The sequence below is a fragment of the Microtus oregoni genome, unplaced genomic scaffold, assembly GCF_018167655.1.
Source record: "Microtus oregoni isolate MIOR12 unplaced genomic scaffold, Mior012 000056F_ref0000123, whole genome shotgun sequence".
Lineage (NCBI taxonomy): Eukaryota > Metazoa > Chordata > Mammalia > Rodentia > Cricetidae > Microtus > Microtus oregoni.
Genome location: NW_024543832.1, coordinates 5,101,622 through 5,120,128, shown reverse-complemented (window position 1 = coordinate 5,120,128; position 18,507 = coordinate 5,101,622). Strand labels below are relative to the sequence as shown.

Genomic DNA, 18,507 nt, shown 5'->3' with positions numbered 1-18,507 from the left:
AGCTTCCTCACTGTGGGTGCATGTATGCTCAATTTGATTTCACAGTGCCCAGGCTAATCCAAGGCAAGTCAACCTACTAGAGATACATGCAATGTAGTGCCTTATTTTACAGAATAGATAGCAAATTAAAAGTGGGCTCTAAGTAGACATTCTGTCTTCTCTGGAACTGAAGTCCCCAGAGCTGAGCTTTCGCCTAAGACCTGAACTGTACATGCTGGTTATTCTTTCATGTAAAATTAGAGTGAAGACCACAGGAAAGGAGCCAGAAAGCCAGCTTGACAAGAGTGGATGTGACCCCCCCTTCTTCATGCTCAAACCTATCCCCATCCTTCAGCAGAGGAATCTCAAATGCTGAAACCAATGCTCTCACTCACAACTCTTCACAACAGCTTCTTTTTAGTGTTTCCCCAGAGTGGGGTCCTAAGCTCAGTATCGTGCTGTTACAAGAACTAGGCTAAACTCACAGGATCTGCACCCTCAGGCCTTTGCCATCCAGCCCTGTATCTACCAAGCACACAATTCTGTGGCTGCTTGACTGCTCCTCCAGTTGCCATGTCCTCTTAGGCTACCATACCTGTCCTTCCTCTCTCTAAAATGCTTAGTCCTTCTTATTACACCCTCTTACGTTCTGCCTTGGAGAAGATTGTGCAACTCTTCTGACTACTTAAAGTCACATCTACAATCCCACCTGCCACATAGGTAACTGAAGTGAGCTGCTCTACAAGGGTGATTGTGTCTGACAGTTCCCTGGAGACAAGGCTCATCATGAGAGGTGCATCCACCTCTCTCCTCTTCCATAGCTCTTCTTTTCCTTTCTTCTGGTACATAGTTCTCAGAGAAGCTCCAGCTGCTTGGGCATCTTTTCCATAATAGTATGTCTTCAAGTACTCACTATAAACCTAAATAAAACCAATTTGTCACAGAGTTATAGAGTTACTTTCCTTGTTAGTAGCTCTGCATGGGAATCCAAGGCTCACTTCAGTTACCCATGTGGCAGGTGGGATTGCAGATGTGACTTTAAGTAGTCAGAAGAGTTGCACAATCTTCTCCAAGGCAGAACGTAAGAGGGTCTAATAAGAAGGACTAAGCATTTTAGAGAGAGGAAGGACAGGTATGGTAGCCTAAGAGGACATGGCAACTGGAGGAGCAGTCAAGCAGCTGATAAAGTGCTGACATAGTGTTACATTAGTCTAGATCACTTATGCATGGACATAGAGAAGGAAAGTATTATAGTATTGCCAAGGTTCTAGAAAGAGATACCATGCAAGGGGAGGTAAGGGAGACCATAGCCAAGAAAAATAATCTGCTTTCCTACACATCATTTTAATCAGTTCCTAACCATGGTGGAGATGATATGGCCACTTTAGTTTTACAATATAAGAACCCAATAAAGTTAGAGAACACTTCTACAGCATGGAAAAAAAAGATCCCTTGACAACAGAAGTTTGATAAATCAAGCTAACTAAACCAGAATCCACTATCTTATCTGGGCTTTAAAAATAAACTTGAACATATTCACACACACACACAAAAATACCATGATGAAAAATTGACAAATTTTCTTCTTAAAAACACTGAAGTTAATTTGAAGGTGGAAGGGCACAGAATTTGCAATGGGATTCTTGTGAGAACCTAAAACGACAGTCAATGAGCAGACGGCTCCACCAGACAGCAATAGGCAGCCCCGAGACACACTGGTAATCTCGCTGCCATTTGGACTGAGAAAAACAAAAGTCTGGAATTCCAGGAGCACACAGAGTAAATCAGACTCCAAGCCCTGTTCCTACATAGGAGAGAACATGCACAGCTGCCGCAGTGAGATGCATCTGCTGGGTCTATGCCCCTCATTCTAACACCTGAAGAATGGAATTATTGAGACTTCACTAAACCTGTCTTGAAGGAATTTGTGTCCTTCATGTTAGAAATCTATTCTATTCTAGATTGTAAACTTCTTGGGAACAAAAATTAACCATTATTACCTACTTACTGTATCACTCTGAGGCCAGATGGACACTGATTCAAAATGGACCAAAATAAGTCACTGAAGGAAGCCCATTTCCTATGAAAAGATAGTTTTAATACCAACCCAATCCCAAAGTCAGGATCTTGTTATCAAGAAAGGTAACATGATTTCAATGTGGTGATTTCTTTTTTATAGATGGGCAATGTAAAGTCTTCAGAATTAACGTTACATCTAAATTCTGTCTTTCAGTATAAACAATGATACTAGAAAGTTCTATTCCTCTTTAAGAAGTTTTTAGGTTAAATCATTTTAATGGCAAATTTTAAATACTGGTGAGAGTATTTGAAATTCTTACCTACATGTACAGTTGTAAATTTGAATATAAACTGTATGATAAAACAAATTCCTTTTTAGTATTTTATAGAGTAAAAAGATGCCACCCTACATTTAGCCCCATTTTAAAAGAAAGTCATAGAAACTAACTTTGAATATATAAACTAGGAATGACAGCAGCCAGAATACACTAAAGCACTTTTCAGCAAGCCCTAAACAAGGAGCCCCTTTGACGTCTGTAGAATTCCAGGATGAGGCTGCAGGAAACAGAGAAAAGGAAATTCCGGTCCAGTGGGAGCGATAGGGAGCTTTCTTCCCTGGGGTAGGCAGCAGACCATGCCAAGATTCAGTTTCAGAATGCGCCAAGTCCCCTTCCCATCCATATCTCAGGATGAATTAGAGAAGGGGAAGGAAGTCGGGTGGGTCCACAGACTTAACAAAGGAACTGAAGAAATCTGGGTGGAAAGAGGCAGGGTGGAGACGAAGTCCCTCAGGAAGGTCTGCCGAACAACTGCTTCCATAGAATTTCTACAAGTGGGAACGGGGAGTCCGATCGGGAGCTACTGCTGGTATAGCTCATGTACATAAAACATGAGCTGCATTTCAAGAGAAATAGTTTCAGTGTCACGGTTCACACTGCAGCTGCATTCCAGAAAATAGCACCCACGTCTAAGCAGAAACCTCAGTGAATCTGTTTTACTGATGTAAGATGGGCAGAGAACCAAGTAGTCCAGCGTTTCCTTGACTCCATCATTCTGTCCTCTTCCTCCAGGGCTGCCTGTCTCATTCATTTCTTCTTCCTCAGAGATACCATGACTCTTGTCATATGTGCTTCCTAGCTCTGTGTCCTTACTCCAAAGACAAGTGATGAGGGAAGATGTACTCCCAAGGCAACCACAGTGGAGTTGCCAAGCCTAGCCCTACCTAACCACCATCCCCACCAGCTTTCCAACTCACCGGACCAGAATTAGAATTAAGTCCAACCCAAACTTACTTTAAAAACCATACCAAATTCTATCTGTGAGGTAGGGAGGATCTGTATCCCCAGCTGGAAATCCCCTCCTTGCATGTTTATCTTGTGGGTGGGCTCTCAATGCATCCTTCCTGCAGAGCGCTCAATCATCATAATGTCTTTCCTTCACAACTAGATTAGCTTCTGGAGGAGCAGGGGCCAGCACAGTTATTCTAAATTCTCTGTGATATCAACCTAAGTAAAAGTTTAATAAATGAATAGATAGGAAGAGAACATTCTAGAATAACATATTAGTCAGAGTAACTCAGAACACATAGGTTACAGAAAGAAGCCTGACAATAATAGAGACATCTTCTGAACAAAGTAGATAGTGCTGCAGTTAACAGAAAAATTTGGCCAAAAGAGTAGGGATAAATAGGGATGCTCTTTGAAGATATTTCAAGGGGATTGTTTTCGGAAAAATGTTTATGTGCTATCCACACTGTTACCCAACTAGCAACTCATAAGCCAGATGTATATTGAGATACCAAACAGTTTCAGCACAGCGCACAATCAAATGATCAAAACAAAGCGAAGTCAATGGCTTCTGTGGATTTGGGACAAAGCTCCAGAGTGGGCAATTATTCTGATGATAAACAGAGCATCCCAGCCAGGCATGCTGTTACAGACTTATAATCCCAGCATTCAGAGAAGTAAGGCTGGAGGACAATGAATTCAAAGCTACCCCAAGTCACACAGGGAGATTTTGTCTCTAAAGATAAAACAAAAAACAACAAAAAACCCACAGCATACTTATTTCTATTCTGAATTCAAGAAACATAAATCAGGATTCAAAAATTTTCATATGAAATAGGACATGAATTCCCAATTATCAATCATCGAGTTCTGCCATTTCATGCCTATACAGCTCAACATCTACCGCCTTCTCAGTTCCCACAGCCTAGCACCTCTCATCGGACCGACTACAACAACAGCTTTTGTAAGATTCTCGCCAACATTTTCCACTTCCTCACCCAATTATTCCTCTGAACTGAAGCCAGAAAGACCTGACAAAATCCACAACGAGCCATGTTACTTGTCTTCGTTGATGGCTCTCCCTTGCCAAAAGGACAAGTCTGAACTCACTCGGGTGGCCTTCTAGATCTTTCACAACTGCATTTCAGCCTTCCTTTCCGCCAACCCCTTTCTGTTCCAAATGAATCAAGAATAACTGGTTCCTTTGCCCAAAATGCTCTCCCCTGCCATGCTCCTTTCTCTGACCCTCCAAGGTCACCCTCCAAGGTCATGTGCAGAATTCCTGTTGTTCCTTTTCTCTACTGATATAACTACAGAATTAAGCATTACAAATCTATGCTTACAGAAGAGATCAATTTCTTCAAAGAATTAATGACTGAATGTTAATTTTCCCATCATAATGTTAAGAAGACAGTTTCATTTTTACCCTCTTGTTTAAGTCTCCACATATTAATGATCAACACTTATAAATGAGTGAGGCTCAGTTTTGCTTAAGCTAGTTAACAGAAAAGAGTTACGCTGAGTGATTCCTGAGAAACATGAAAACTGCATTTCCAATTTTCCCTTCTGAAACATCTTGGTATAAGTATAGTAAAACATTTTATGATTACATGAATTCATAATCACAGCATTTGGCAATTTAAGAAAATACTAGAACTGCCCACTCAAAAGGCTCTGCTGCCCTAAATTTGTAATAGGGCAGTAAGAGTCACAAGGGCTTAGTTTTACTAACTTCACGCCATGCCCACCAGTAGTTGTCCTTCAAAGTTACTTTCCTGTTTGGACACACACACACACACACACACACGAGGAACAGAATGTGGTGTTCTGCAACTGGAGAATACGGCTGAGTAAAAAGAATAATCCTACAGGCAGTTGGGATTCTAACTTAAATGTTGCCACTCTTACTTAGCTTCAGTCAGGAAAGATAGATGAGGTAGATAAAGGATTTTCAAATAATGAAAGAAAGGAAATCTGTAACAATTGCAGGATTGGATCATTACTGTGGAAATGAGAGGAGGAAGCGGTGGACTTGGGTTTACATGGGTGACTTGCAGTTTCCTCTGCCTGTGCTGTGTGCTTCAACCAAGTTTCCACGAGCAAGAGCAGAGGCCTGAGATTGCAAAGAAACTGAAACTCATGAACACAGACCTTAGCAAAGGTATTGTTACAACAGATTCTCAAGATATGGATGGTTAAAATAAGGTCAGAAGGCTTGGATTCTTTGACAGTGATTGTGAGAACATATAGGCACCTAATACATAGCCATTCCTTTATGAATAGCACATCAGTTTGAGCTCTGGGTGCTGACAGACAAGTGGTGTCATCCTGCAGATGGAGATCACAGGGCAGCTGAGTAGACATTTGTCAGTCACATAGGAAAGTCCTTGATAGCCACTTTTCCTTACTTTAAGCTCAATGGGAAAGTCTACTGGAAAAAGCCAAAATTCCAATGTTTGTTTATACATCTTCTTTACTCTTAGAAGCAAATATTTCAGAGATGTAAATGTCATACGACATTCATGCAAGAACTAAAAAACATCACGGTGAACACTCTATTTTAGAAACTTTAAAAGTTTTAAAGGCTAGAAAGAAAATAATCATAAACCAAGCTGCAAATCTTTGTACTTGAAATTTCTGGCTCCTTTAATAGCCTAACCAACTAACACCGGCTTCCGAGTTCTACACTTTGAGGGAATTATAATCTCACTAGCTATAACTATAATATTCTCAATTAAAACAGTTACAAAACAAAGGCAACACTGGTATCTTGTGACTGGCACCGAGTGTTTCATGCTGAAGCCTACCTTCAGTCCCTGTGAGTAAGACTCTGCCATTTGACTTGGAACAACTCTAACCTATCAAGTTGTCACTGGTTCAAAGCACCTCACTTGCAATCCCCCATAAGATATAGCAGTCATTTGAAGGACAACTAGGAAAGAACACCCCCAATTAAACTAAGTCATGTGTTCACACCATCAGTAATTAAGACTCACAGTGCATTTTAAAACCAAAAAAACAAATGAAAACTACGAGTCTCCTAATTAAAATGAATCCAAAGGAACAGCACCTTGAGAAGTTGAAGCTACAATTAAGATAAACAAATATTCCAAGGATATGATGGGGTAAGAGTTAGGCTGTGACACAGGCAAACTTTAGGGTCCTTTTAACACCTTAAACAGATCCTTGAACCCTTCTATAATACTCAGCAAAGGGTAGGTGTCTGAGTCTTCCACTATAAAGCCAACAGCCAGCCCTGCAACAGTTGGATCTCAAGACTCTGAAATTATCTTATCATTCCCACCAATTGAGACAACAACTGTCACAATGCTAAGCCAAACTGTTGAAAATATTCCATGTTAGTCAGCTAAACAGCTAACCCTGAAGGTCCTAACCCATCTCTTGCTCAATAAAACCCTATCATTTGTATGGACAGACTTAGGTCTGAAAAAGCACGGAACAGCATCTCCCCTGGAAGGGTTTGAAAATAAAATGTGAAGCAAACACTACTGCCAGAGAAAGACAGGCAACTGTTCTCCTTTGTGAGCAGTCCTGGCCAGTAAGAGCCAAGTCTGACAAATAACAATCAGTGGATCACAATATGTGGGGAAGAAAGTGGCTACATTGTCTTCCCGGCCTGAGGGCAGCATTCTCAGCTCTGAGGCTCCAGCTGAATAACTGCTTTCAGCAGACCAAGCAACTCGTCCTCTCCCCCAGCTTCCACTGTAGCCATATAAAGTCACTCTTGTTGGACACAGCATCCAGAAGCTCTGGGAAGTCTCCATCTGACCCACCCTCAGTGCGAGCAGCTAGAATCTGCTTTTCTGGCCTTATCTGTTTCTAGTGATTCAGGATACATTCCTCTGGAAATGAGATTCACAATCAAGGTAAACATAAAAGTACACTGGAACAGTCTTTCAAAAATCTATGTTCTCTGTACTATTTAATGGAACGAAATTTACAGTGTAAGACTGGGAAGCTATCCACTCAGAATCATGACAGACATGCATTCATGGCTGTCTACATCTCTCTATGGCTTACTTCTGAGAAGAGTTCTCTTAAAACCGGTTCCAAAACCACTAGCTGAAGAGTTCAGAGCATCTACCATCTTTACTGAGAAGGCTGTGTGCAGAGGTAAAAACCTAAACAATTCCAAATACAAGATTTTTGCCTTCATATATACAACCATTTTCCCACCCATTCTAATACACATTGCCAAGAGGAAAGGGGCTTACCTGCTCAGACTTCTCTGGCTCTTTTCTGTCGGTCTGTAGAAACTGGCAGTTTTCTCTGGCCAGCCTCTGGACCAGCTCGATACGCCCGATATCATCTCTCTCTTGAAGCTTGCACATCACTCCAGCCTTTAGAGTTGGAGAAAAAGCGAAGATATACTTAAATCCACAGTCCCAGGACATGACACCAACACAAAGTTCACTTTATATGAAGTGCATTTTCCCTGTGACCTGAATCAAATCATGGCCTTTGTAGAAGATTTTGCCTTTCCAAAGTTAAATCTGTGCTATCTTAATGTAGAGATACCACGCCAGAGACTTCAAATCGAGTGCGTGTATCAGTCTACTTTAAGAGCTGGAAGGGCAAACCACATCATTTGCTACTACGTGTGTGCCTGATAGGCTGGTATTTGTTTGTTCCTGACAGCCTGTTTCCTGTTACATAAGCAAAGCCCAGCAAAAGGTTAAAAATTCATGGGAAAGTTAGCCAGGAACCATTCTGGCAAAAAGGGTGAAGTGATACAGAGTCCTAAAAATAACAGTCTACAGCTCCCAGTTCTTCAGCGTGAGCAGACCATTCCATGGACAAACACAGTTGGCAAGAAGATTATGGGATAAACTTTTTTTTTTCCACAACTGGAAAATTACTATAAGGTTGTGAGTTAAACAATGTCAGTACTCCTGGGCATTTGGAAACAGCCCACCAAGCGTCATGTATTCTTAAGTGAGGGGCTTAAGGAGTGATAATAGGAAGGAGGTAAATCTAGGAGCTTGGAACAGAAAAAAGGTCATTCTAACGCAGAGATTATAAACTATTTCTACTCAAATTCTTTCCTAAATGGTTCACACAAACATACCAAGGCATGATCTAATAAAGAAACCTGAATTTAGATTGGCAGAATCAGTGAAAACCACTGAATCTCTATTTACCCAAAATAACCTACGGGATTTAAATACACTCCGTAATGAGACCAAATATGGGACAGAGCTTGCAAGAGCACTCAAGTTTCATGCTCGCTGCCCCCTGCCCCCCACCACCCCCAACACTCGACACAGGGTTTCTCTGTGTAATAGCTCTGTGAAAGCACCCATTCTATCAAATGGCGTCACAGAAATAAAAACACACGCAAAGCAACAACTACAACTTCATTCCAAGGGCTCTGAAGAAAAGAGATTCTCCAAGTAGCCATCATGGACCCCTAGAGGGCAGCAAGCAGAACTCTCCCAGCATGAGGTTTAAACTCATAACATTCCTCACAAGTGATATTTTTAGTTTCTTTCCTAAGTTTCCTTGGATAAGGGCCTCAGTTTATCTTAAGACATCCTGTACATGGTGGCCAGCCCAGCGGCTGGGAAGTCCCACACCGCACAGATAACTCTTGAAGTTATTTCCTACCAGTCCATGAGCATAGCAATGCCTTTTAAAGCAACGTAAACAAGGGCTATCTCTTATCCAATAACACAATCTTTCTAGTAGTAAACATAATTTTATTGCAACATCATTTAATATCCTCCAGATCCATATCTCTGGTTGTCTATTTTATCTTATACATTCATTCAATAAACTTTACTAGATAACTACCCACAATAAATCCTAAAGTTATAGATTTAAACTCCCTGAAGTCTCTCAAGTCCCTGGAGCGTACATTCATTGGAGGAAGAAGCGTCTGTAACATAAAAAAAGAAGAAATACTAGGTGGTAAATGACAGGAAAGCATGAGGGGTCACCCCTCATGCTTAGAGGTCACCACAGAATCAGGAGGTTTTCTAAGAAGATGACACTTGAACAACAACCTATAAGGATCAAGGAAAAGATGATGTCAATTCCCAAAGAAGTGTGTTCTAAGCAGAAGAACAAGGACCCTGAGGCTTGGTGTGCCTGGCATGCTAAAGGGCCAAGAAAGAGAATATCATCCTGATCGGACAAAACAGGTCGGAGAGGAGCAGGGTCTAACTACGTAGTCTCCTTCCAGGCTATATAAGAAGCTTATAGTACTAAATGTCTGTATCAAATCTCTCCTCCTCAGAGCTCAGGGAACTCTGTGGAAGAAAAGGCAGAAAGACTGTAAAACCAAAGGATGGAGGACAGCAAGGAAATAAGGCTTTGTAAACCCAGCAGGACCGACGAAGGCAGAGACTGTAGCAGCACGCACAGGGCCAGCATGGGGCTGCACCGGATGGGATTTCAGAAGACAGAAACTGACACAAGACCCCATCGCTGCCCCAGAAGCTATCTCCACTTGATAATCACTTGCAAATGAAGAATTAGTTCTTTTCAGTGGACTCTTATGGGAGATACAAACTACTCTTAAGGGCAGGTCTCATGCCCAGAAGCAGATGGTCAACACAAAAATAACTCAACAATATCTTTGCAGGTCCTTTGTCTTACAATGTTTAGACAGACATTTTTAAAGAAACATCACAGGTCCTTTGCTCATGAATTATGGCTCTCACTTTTTTGGAATCTTGTGTACAGGACTGTGTGTGTCTTTGTATCTATCTATATGTTCTACGGGAATCTTGTGTACAGGACCATGTGTGTCTTTGCATCTATCTATATGTTCTACGAGAATCTTTTGTACAGGACCGTGTGTGTCTTTGTATCTATGTTCTATGGAAATCTTGTGTACCCGACCGTGTGTGTCTTTGTATCTATGTTCTATGGGATTCTTGTGTACAGGACCGTGTGTGTCTTTGTATCTATGTTCTATGGGAATCTTGTGTACAGGACCCTGTGTACCTTTGTAACTATCTATATGTTCTATGGGAATCTTGTGTACAGGACCATGTGTGTCTTTGTATCTATGTTCTGTGGGAATCTTGTGTACAGGACCGTGTGTGTCTTTGCATCTATCTATATGTTCTATGGGAATCTTGTGTACAGGACCGTGTGTGTCTTTGTAACTATGTTCTATGGGAATCTTGTGTACAGGACTGTGTGTGTCTTTGTATATATGTTCTATGGGAATCTTGTGTACAGGACCGTGTGTGTCTTTGTATCTATGTTCTACGAGAATCTTCTGTACAGGACCGTGTGTGTCTTTGTATCTATGTTCTGTGGGAATCTTGTGTACAGGACCGTGTGTGTCTTTGCATCTATCTATATGTTCTACGGGAATCTTGTGTACAGGACCGTGTGTGTCTTTGTGTCTGTCTTATGTTCTGCGGGAATCTTGTGTACAGGACCGTGTGTGTCTTTGCATCTATCTATATGTTCTATGAGTGTAGTAATAAGGAGCGGCGGGGCTGCGTCCCCAGCACCCCGGCCTCCTGGCTAGCTTATGCCCGAAATAACAACACACAAACTGTATTCATTTAAACACTGCTTGGCTCATTAGTTTCAACCTCTTAACCCATTTCTTATAATCTATGTAGCACCACGAGGTGCGCTTACCAGGAAGATTCTAGCCTACGTCCATCCTGGGTCAGAGCTTCATCGCATGTGCTTCAGAGAGCAGAGCTATCGTGTCTATCAGGGAGAGGAGAGCATGACATCTCTTCTGAGGCGTCTGCTCCCGAGAGGAGAGCTGTCGAGTCTGAGCTCACTTCCTCTTCCTCCCAGCATTCTGTTCTGTTTACTCCTCCCACCTATGTTTTAACCTATGAGGGCCAGCCAAGCAGTTTCTTTATTGCTTAACCAATGAAATCAACAGATTGATATATGACACTCCCACATCATATGAGAATCTTGTGTACAGGACCGTGTGTGTCTTTGTATCTATGTTCTGTGGGAATCTTGTGTACCCGACCGTGTGTGTCTTTGCATCTATCTATATGTTCTACGAGAATCTTGTGTACAGGACCGTGTGTGCCTTTGTATCTATCTATATGTTCTATGGGAATCTTGTGTACAAGACCGTGTGTGTCTTTGTATCTATGTTCTATGGGATTCTTGTGTACAGGACCGTGTGTGTCTTTGTATCTATGTTCTATGGGATTCTTATGTACAGGACCATGTGTGTCTTTGTATCTATGTTTTGTGGGAATCTTCTGTACAGGACTGTGTGTGTGTGTTTGCATCTATCTATATGTTCCTTGGGCTTTTTCTTCTGTTTGTTTCTATTCTGGTTTGCTTGGTTTTGCTTTATCTTATTTTATTACTATTTTTAGATGACTGTTTGATTTTTTTGTTTTGTTTTCTGAGACAGAGTTTCTCTGGCTGTCCTAGAAGTTGTTTTGTGCTAGACTGGTCTCAAACTCACAGAGATCCACCTGCCTCTGTTTCCTGAGAGCCGGGACTAAAGGCATGAGCCACTACTGTCTGCCCATTTGTCTAACTTTTAAAGGAGAGACAGAAAGGATGTGAATTCAGATGGGAGGGGAGGCGGAGGAGGATCTTAGAGGAGGTGGTGGGAGTTAGAGAGCACAAGAATCAGAATTGAGTGCACAAAAAAAACTGTTTGCAATAAAAAAAAAATTTTTGAAAATGTAGCCCCGTGAGGTGACACTAGTCAGTATATTTTTCCCAAAGCAAGGATAATGTATTTTTAATTGATTTTTATTGAGCTCTACATTTTTCTCTGCTCTCACCCCACCTCTCCCCTCCCCTTCAACCCTCTCTTAAGGTCCCCATGCTCCCAATTTACTCAGGAGGTCTTGTCTTTTTCTACTTCTCATGTAGATTACATCTATGTATGTCTCTGTTACGGTCCTCATTGTTGTGTAGGTTCTCTGGGATTGTGGTGTGTAGGCTGGTTTTCTTTGCTTTATGTTTAAAAACCACTTATGAGTGAGTACATGTGATAATTATCTTTCTGGGTCTGGGTTACCTTGTTCAAAATGATGTTTTCTAGCTCCATCCATTTTGCCTGCAAAATTCAAGATGTCATTATTTTTCTCTGCTGTGTAGTACTCCATTGTGTAAATGCACCACATTTTCCTTATCCATTCTTTGATCGAGTGGCATTTAGGTTGTTTTCAGGGTTTGGCTATGACAAAAATTGCTGCTATGAACATAGTTGAGCAATGCCATTTTAAAGTCTCTGTTATTAATAAATAAAAATATTTAAATATGTTTATCCTGATTTCAACTTATAGGATGTATACATATACTTAAATATTACATGATATGCATCTATTATGTGTGTGTCTCAATTAAAATAAATTTATGCTATCCTGGAGATTTAGTTTAGTGGTATAGCTTTGCCTAATATTAGTATTACCTGCTGTATATACTTTGTATTGCCAACAATAAATATGTTCAATTCAAATTTTAAAGTGAAATAAAATAATTATAAAAATCCTCACGGCAATAAAATGAAGAATCAGGTTCTTTGAATTTGAAGGAGTCAAGTTGGGCATTGAACACATGGAATTTTATATCAACAGGACAATACTGCATTTAATTAAAAGAAAAACAAATATACAGAATTAACAGAATATAATTTTAGTTTAATAGTGAGAGTTATAATAATTAGTCTTCATAAAAATGAACTATGTTACTTCTTAAAATTATGCTTCTTTGTCAAGATATAAGCTAATGCCATCAGGTATGCTATAAAATTATGCTGCACATTAATTTGTTATTAACTGTTCTCTAAGACAATGAATATTATTAAAATATAATAATATTAAAATAGACAATGTTTTGCCTATAAAGAACTTGGATTCTTGTTCTGGACAAGATAAAATTCTTGGAATGGCTTCAGCAGACAATTATCACATACATGTGCACAGTGTAGAGGACTGCTGTGTCCAGCGGGGGGGACGCAGCAGTAGGAGCTAGAAAAGTGAAGGGGACTGGTTTTCACCCCTCTGAGGCAGTGGAGGACCGACAGATTTGAGGGCCATCTAGATGCACTTCCAAGGCAGTGGCAGCAGATGTTATTTGGGAGTTTCTCCAGAGTTTGTAAATACTGGGAGAGTATGGAAGGAAGATGCCTACTCAAAGCCCCACGGGGGGGGGGGGGGGGGGGCTTGGCCTCTGTAGGAGGGTGCGGACAGGATGCCTGGGCCATCCAGAGCATAGACAGTATTGCTTTGGTTGTCGGAATGCAGGGCTATAAATTAAAGAGCTGACTTCAGTGTTTCAAAGTGGGAGGATACAGGGAATCAGAAAGGAGACAGCAAGAGTGAGCAGCTTCAGGGGAAATCTGGTGGACCAAAAGGTTTCATCGTGTGTGTGTGTGTGTGTGTGTGTGTGTGTGTGTGTGTGTGTGTAGGAGGCTGGAAGCCTACCCAGCATGCTGCTGGGGGTAGGATCTACCAGTCTGCTGCTAGGGGGATAGATCAGTCTGCTGCTGGGGGTTTGGGAATCTACCAGTCTGCTGCTAGGGGTCAGATCTATGAGTCTTCTGCTGGGGGGATCTACAGTCTGCTGCTGGGGGTAGGATTGACCAGTTTGCTGCCGGGGGGGATCTATCAGTCTGCTGCCGGGGGTATCTAGCAGTCCTGCTGGGGGGGGGGGGGCGGGCATCTACCAGTTGCTGCCGGGGGGATCTATCAATCTGCTACCGGGGGTATCTAGCAGTCCTGCTGGGGGGGGGATCTACCAGTCTGCTGCTGGGGGGATCTACCAGTCTGCTGCCGAGGGTGGGATCTACCAGTCTATTGCTGAAGGGGGAATCTACCAGTCTGCTGCTGGAGTATCAGATACAATGTTTCCAAATAACTATCAGATTGACAAAGGTAATGTGTGATTTTGAGAAGAGAAATCTCCTCTGAGGCAGTTAGGAGACAGTTTCACTAATATGTAGCCAACAGAGAATCCCATGGATACTGTGACAGACTGGGCCCTGCTGAGGAATGATGAGAACAGGAGTTCTGCTGGCTCGATGGAGCTGAGATGAGGGGAACTTCAGCATATTTATCTGTGTTAGAAATCATGTTCTACACAGGGAAATTTGATCACATGAGAGGGAGAGGAAGGCTGAGGGGAAGAGAGAGAGAATGTGAGCGAACACATTTTCAAGATTAATGCCCTTGAGTATGGAAAGTAGATAAGGATCTACCCCTAGACAGAAATTTAAATATCAATGTGCCAACTACTGGAACAGGAGGCAACATGCAGGCAGGCTGGCAGAGTCTGATTGTGGTACTCGCAAAGATTCTTTGCTGAAGGTCTCTCTTCCCCAGAAGTTACTGACTAAGAATAAGAACTGGGGAGAAGATGCTGGTGATATGAGAGACAAAGGCACAGAGCGGACATCTAAGTGGCAAGTATTTGCAAAATTTTCATATCAGGCCAGACAGTAAGTCTCGGGTATGTGTGCAACTACTTGGCTCTTCAGGCGAAGCCTTGGATCAGCAAGCAGTGTTGGGTAAGCAGATGAATAAGCTATGTCCAGTAACATTTGAATACAGGCACAGGCAGGGGCTGTGGTTGTCATCTCCTGGCCTGAAAGGAAACCGAACTGTAAAATCTAGTGATGTGTTAGGTCCTAATGCTGCCACCCTTTCATCCAGTACTTCATGTGGTGACCCTGAATCATACAATTATTTCTGTTGCTACTTCATAACTGTAGTTTTGCTACTGTTTTGCACTGTAATGTAAATATCTGATATGTAATATAAATATCTATATGTTGAGAACCATTGATCTAGAGCATCACTGAGGGTCCATTTGATTTTTACTTTTAAATACCATCCTAGCCATCCTCCTGAGGGTATATTTCTTGTTTGTCAGAATTTTAATGGGCCCTATAATATGCCAAATATGGACAAATCATGAAGTTGTGTTTTTAATCAGTAAAAGGTACGGTATAAAGGAGTAAATTGTATTAAGTACCCTCCTTTATGACAAGAGGACAAGGAAATTGTGTGTGGGGGGGGGTAGGTTATTTATATTTGTAAATACTGAACATTCTTTAAAGATTGTATTCTTTTAGATTTATTTACTTATTTATTTAATGCATATGGGTACTTTGTCTGTATGTACGTCTGCAAACCAGAAGACAGTATCAGACAGTTGTGAGCCACCATGTGCTTTCTGGGAACTGAACTCAGGGCCTTTGGAAGAGCAGTGAATGCCATCTTTCCAACCCGTTAAAGACTGTATTCTTAAAATGGTAAATTTCTGCTATCTAGAGAATTCTATGCTCGCACCTGAGACTTATTTCTGCTCCATGGCACCCTCAGTGTTCACTATCCCCTGCTGCAGAGGAGATGCTGCCATCCCACAAAACCTCAGAAGACTCCCTGGTAATACTGTGTGGCAGAGGAATCCTTCTGTTCTTTCTCTCCTTTCCTCTTCCTGCCTGTCTCCCCTTCTCTCTGGCTGCCAGTGTGGCGAGTGTCAGAGGGAATGTGTGCATGAGGCTGGCAGGGCTGTGTCCCAGCAGGGAGTGCTGGCACACTGGGCAGGATCTACAAGGACTCACTCAGACACTGAGTCCCACACAGAGCTCTTGTAGACAACTGCGTCCAGCAGCAGCAGCAGACAGATGAGCGGAGGGGCACTGGCTATATTCTTGGTTTCTACAGAACCACAAATTTTCGAGAAATTCTTCATGTCATGATGAGAATCTTAAATACAGACATTGTTGTTGTTGTTGGTTTTGCCTTCTTAAAATAAGGGTTTTATCTGAACCAGATATATCAATGCATGAATCCAACGTCTGCAGTTTAAATAATAAATGTTACTTTAAAAAGTATGTTTCAGATTAATTTAACTTTTATACTTATTTCATGTTTTCTAATTAAAGATGGAATATTACTGTCTTGATTTTCCAGTTTCCATTTAATTTTGTGGTACTAATATTTTCATTAGATAATTTTACAGCACTACTTATATATAACAACCTTGCGGAAAGCTTTCAGAGAAGTTTATGGACGGCACTTTATTCCCTGGAGGGCTTTGAGCCCAGAGATATCACAAATCCTCTAAGGTTTATGGGACAGTTGTCCTGAAAATACAACATGAAACCAGATGTTCTCTGGGGGAGGGGAACCCTTCCATGGCTCTGTAATTTAGTAATTTAATTCAAGATATCCATGAATTTATTAATATATTTTAGGGATTTTTGTCATGAACAAAAGAGGCAAGATAACTTGATCTAGACTTTCATATTCGTGGTCTGTTTAATTTACCTATGTGAAATTAATTATGAACAGTTTACCTAACACTGTTAAGTCAGAAAAAGAGAAGGATTAATGTGTAACTGTCAGAAGAGTTATTTAAAGCCTATTTCAAGGTCTCTCTTAGAAAAAGAAAATTCTCTGTACTGCATAATTCAAGTCCGCATGGCTTTCAGCCCGAGAAATGTTACAGATGCCAGTGAAAAGTGGAGTCATAAAATGTGGGTCCACTTCCTTGGGGCAGAAAATGAAACATGAAAAATGCAAAGGACATACAGAGGACAAATAAGCAATATTTTCTGTGACAAAGGTGGAAAACACAGCTTTCACATCTGAAAACAATGACTGCATTACCTTATCACTAAAATGCACTTCTTCTGGGCCCAGGAGATGGCTCTGCAGTAAGAGCATTTGTTGCACAAGCATGAGGCTTGGAGGCCAAGTGCCCAGTGTTCCCGTGAAAAGCCGGGTGTGGCCATGTGCATACCTATGACCCCAGCACTGCAGGGCATGGATAGGGAACATGGCTGGGGTTTGCTGGACCCCAGCCTAGCTCCAGGTTCAGTGAAAGGCCTTCTCTCTGGCCTCCATGTGTGTGCAGGTGTGCACGCGCACACACACACACGCACACTCCATGCATACTAGGTTTTGCATGGCACAAAGTCTACCCTACAAAAATTTACAGATTTTAGAACAGCTAAGGAGCTCACTAAAGGCAACAGCTAAGGAAGAAGGGCTTGCGTACAGAACCAAGTATAAACAAGCTCTTCACTTTAGCCATACAGTGCAGCACAGAAACGGAGTCTCTCAGGAAGAAAGAGACACTGTTAATAGAAGAAAGATGTCAACATTTGCAAAGGGATAGGTATAAAACCTACAGAGAACAACACCACACCTCCTGGGAATAGGTGGATCTTCCTCCTTCATATGCCCAAAGTTTTCAACAGCTGTGGGACAGTCCTCTACACAGTATATATTTTATCATGCACTGGGAAGAAGGAAGAGAAATGTCAATTTGCTTTAAATATACTCTACAGTGAAGATAGGAGATTCACACACATGCAGATGGATGGGTCTCTACACACACACTGATAGAGCAGGCAGCAAAAAGCTTTATCAGATACATTAGGGTCATAACCTCCTTCTTTCTGAAATCCCCCTGGACATACACCACTCATAATTCACAGCTGTGTGGTGATGCTACTGTTGAATAAAGTCACAATTTATGTATCCTTTTGAGAAATAAAGTTGCATTCAAACAGATTTTTTGCCCATAGGATAAGTTGAAAACAAACAAAACTACAGTAGCTTACATTTGGAAACACTACACTAATGGATGAATGATCCAATAAATCTCTGAATGCAGAGTTGGGGAACTCCTGCATGCTTGAAGCCTGAAGTATAACTTCAATATAAACTCAACTACAGCATCACTCATATTATAACAATATAAATTTATTAAAATATTACAACCTCTACAGTCTTGACTGACAAAAGTTAAAGTGATTGTTCCAAGGACAATCAATAGATTTGGGACCTTCAAAGCAAACGGCAGTAGGATAACCACACTGAGTCCTCAAATATTTCATTTTAATAGAAAGTGAATGGTTGTTGATACTGAGGTATACAATTCAAAATCTTGTCCATTTGTGATTTCGCTATTAGTGATCAACAGCACAGGGTCTCTGGCAGCTGAGGCATTGTCTGCAAGTTCCTTCTCTTCTACCAGCTTGAAGAGATGGTCAGTCATAAGGACCAACTTCTTCTACTTCTTTGCTTTTTTTAAGAAGTGGAATCTATCATCTATCTATCTATCTATCTATCTATCTATCTATCTACCTATCTACCTACTTACCTACCTATTTTCCTCTCTACCTATCAACCTATAGACACGTAGAGGGAAGGGAGGGAGAGAGAAGAGAGAAAGAAGTGTATTCCTCTATCAATCATTATGCAGTAGTCACCATTTATCCGAA

General features: G+C 41.3%; 1 protein-coding gene across 2 annotated transcripts in view; it reads right to left on the bottom strand.

The window, feature by feature from the left end:
• Rapgef5 (Rap guanine nucleotide exchange factor 5) overlaps positions 1–18,507 on the bottom strand; it is a 253,743-nt gene that overhangs the window by 116,321 nt on the left and 118,915 nt on the right. For both annotated transcript variants that reach the window (XM_041638782.1, XM_041638784.1), the window contains exon 9: positions 7,520–7,645. In XM_041638782.1, the coding sequence (XP_041494716.1) occupies positions 7,520–7,645 (126 nt within the window). The remainder of the gene's footprint in view (positions 1–7,519; positions 7,646–18,507) is intronic.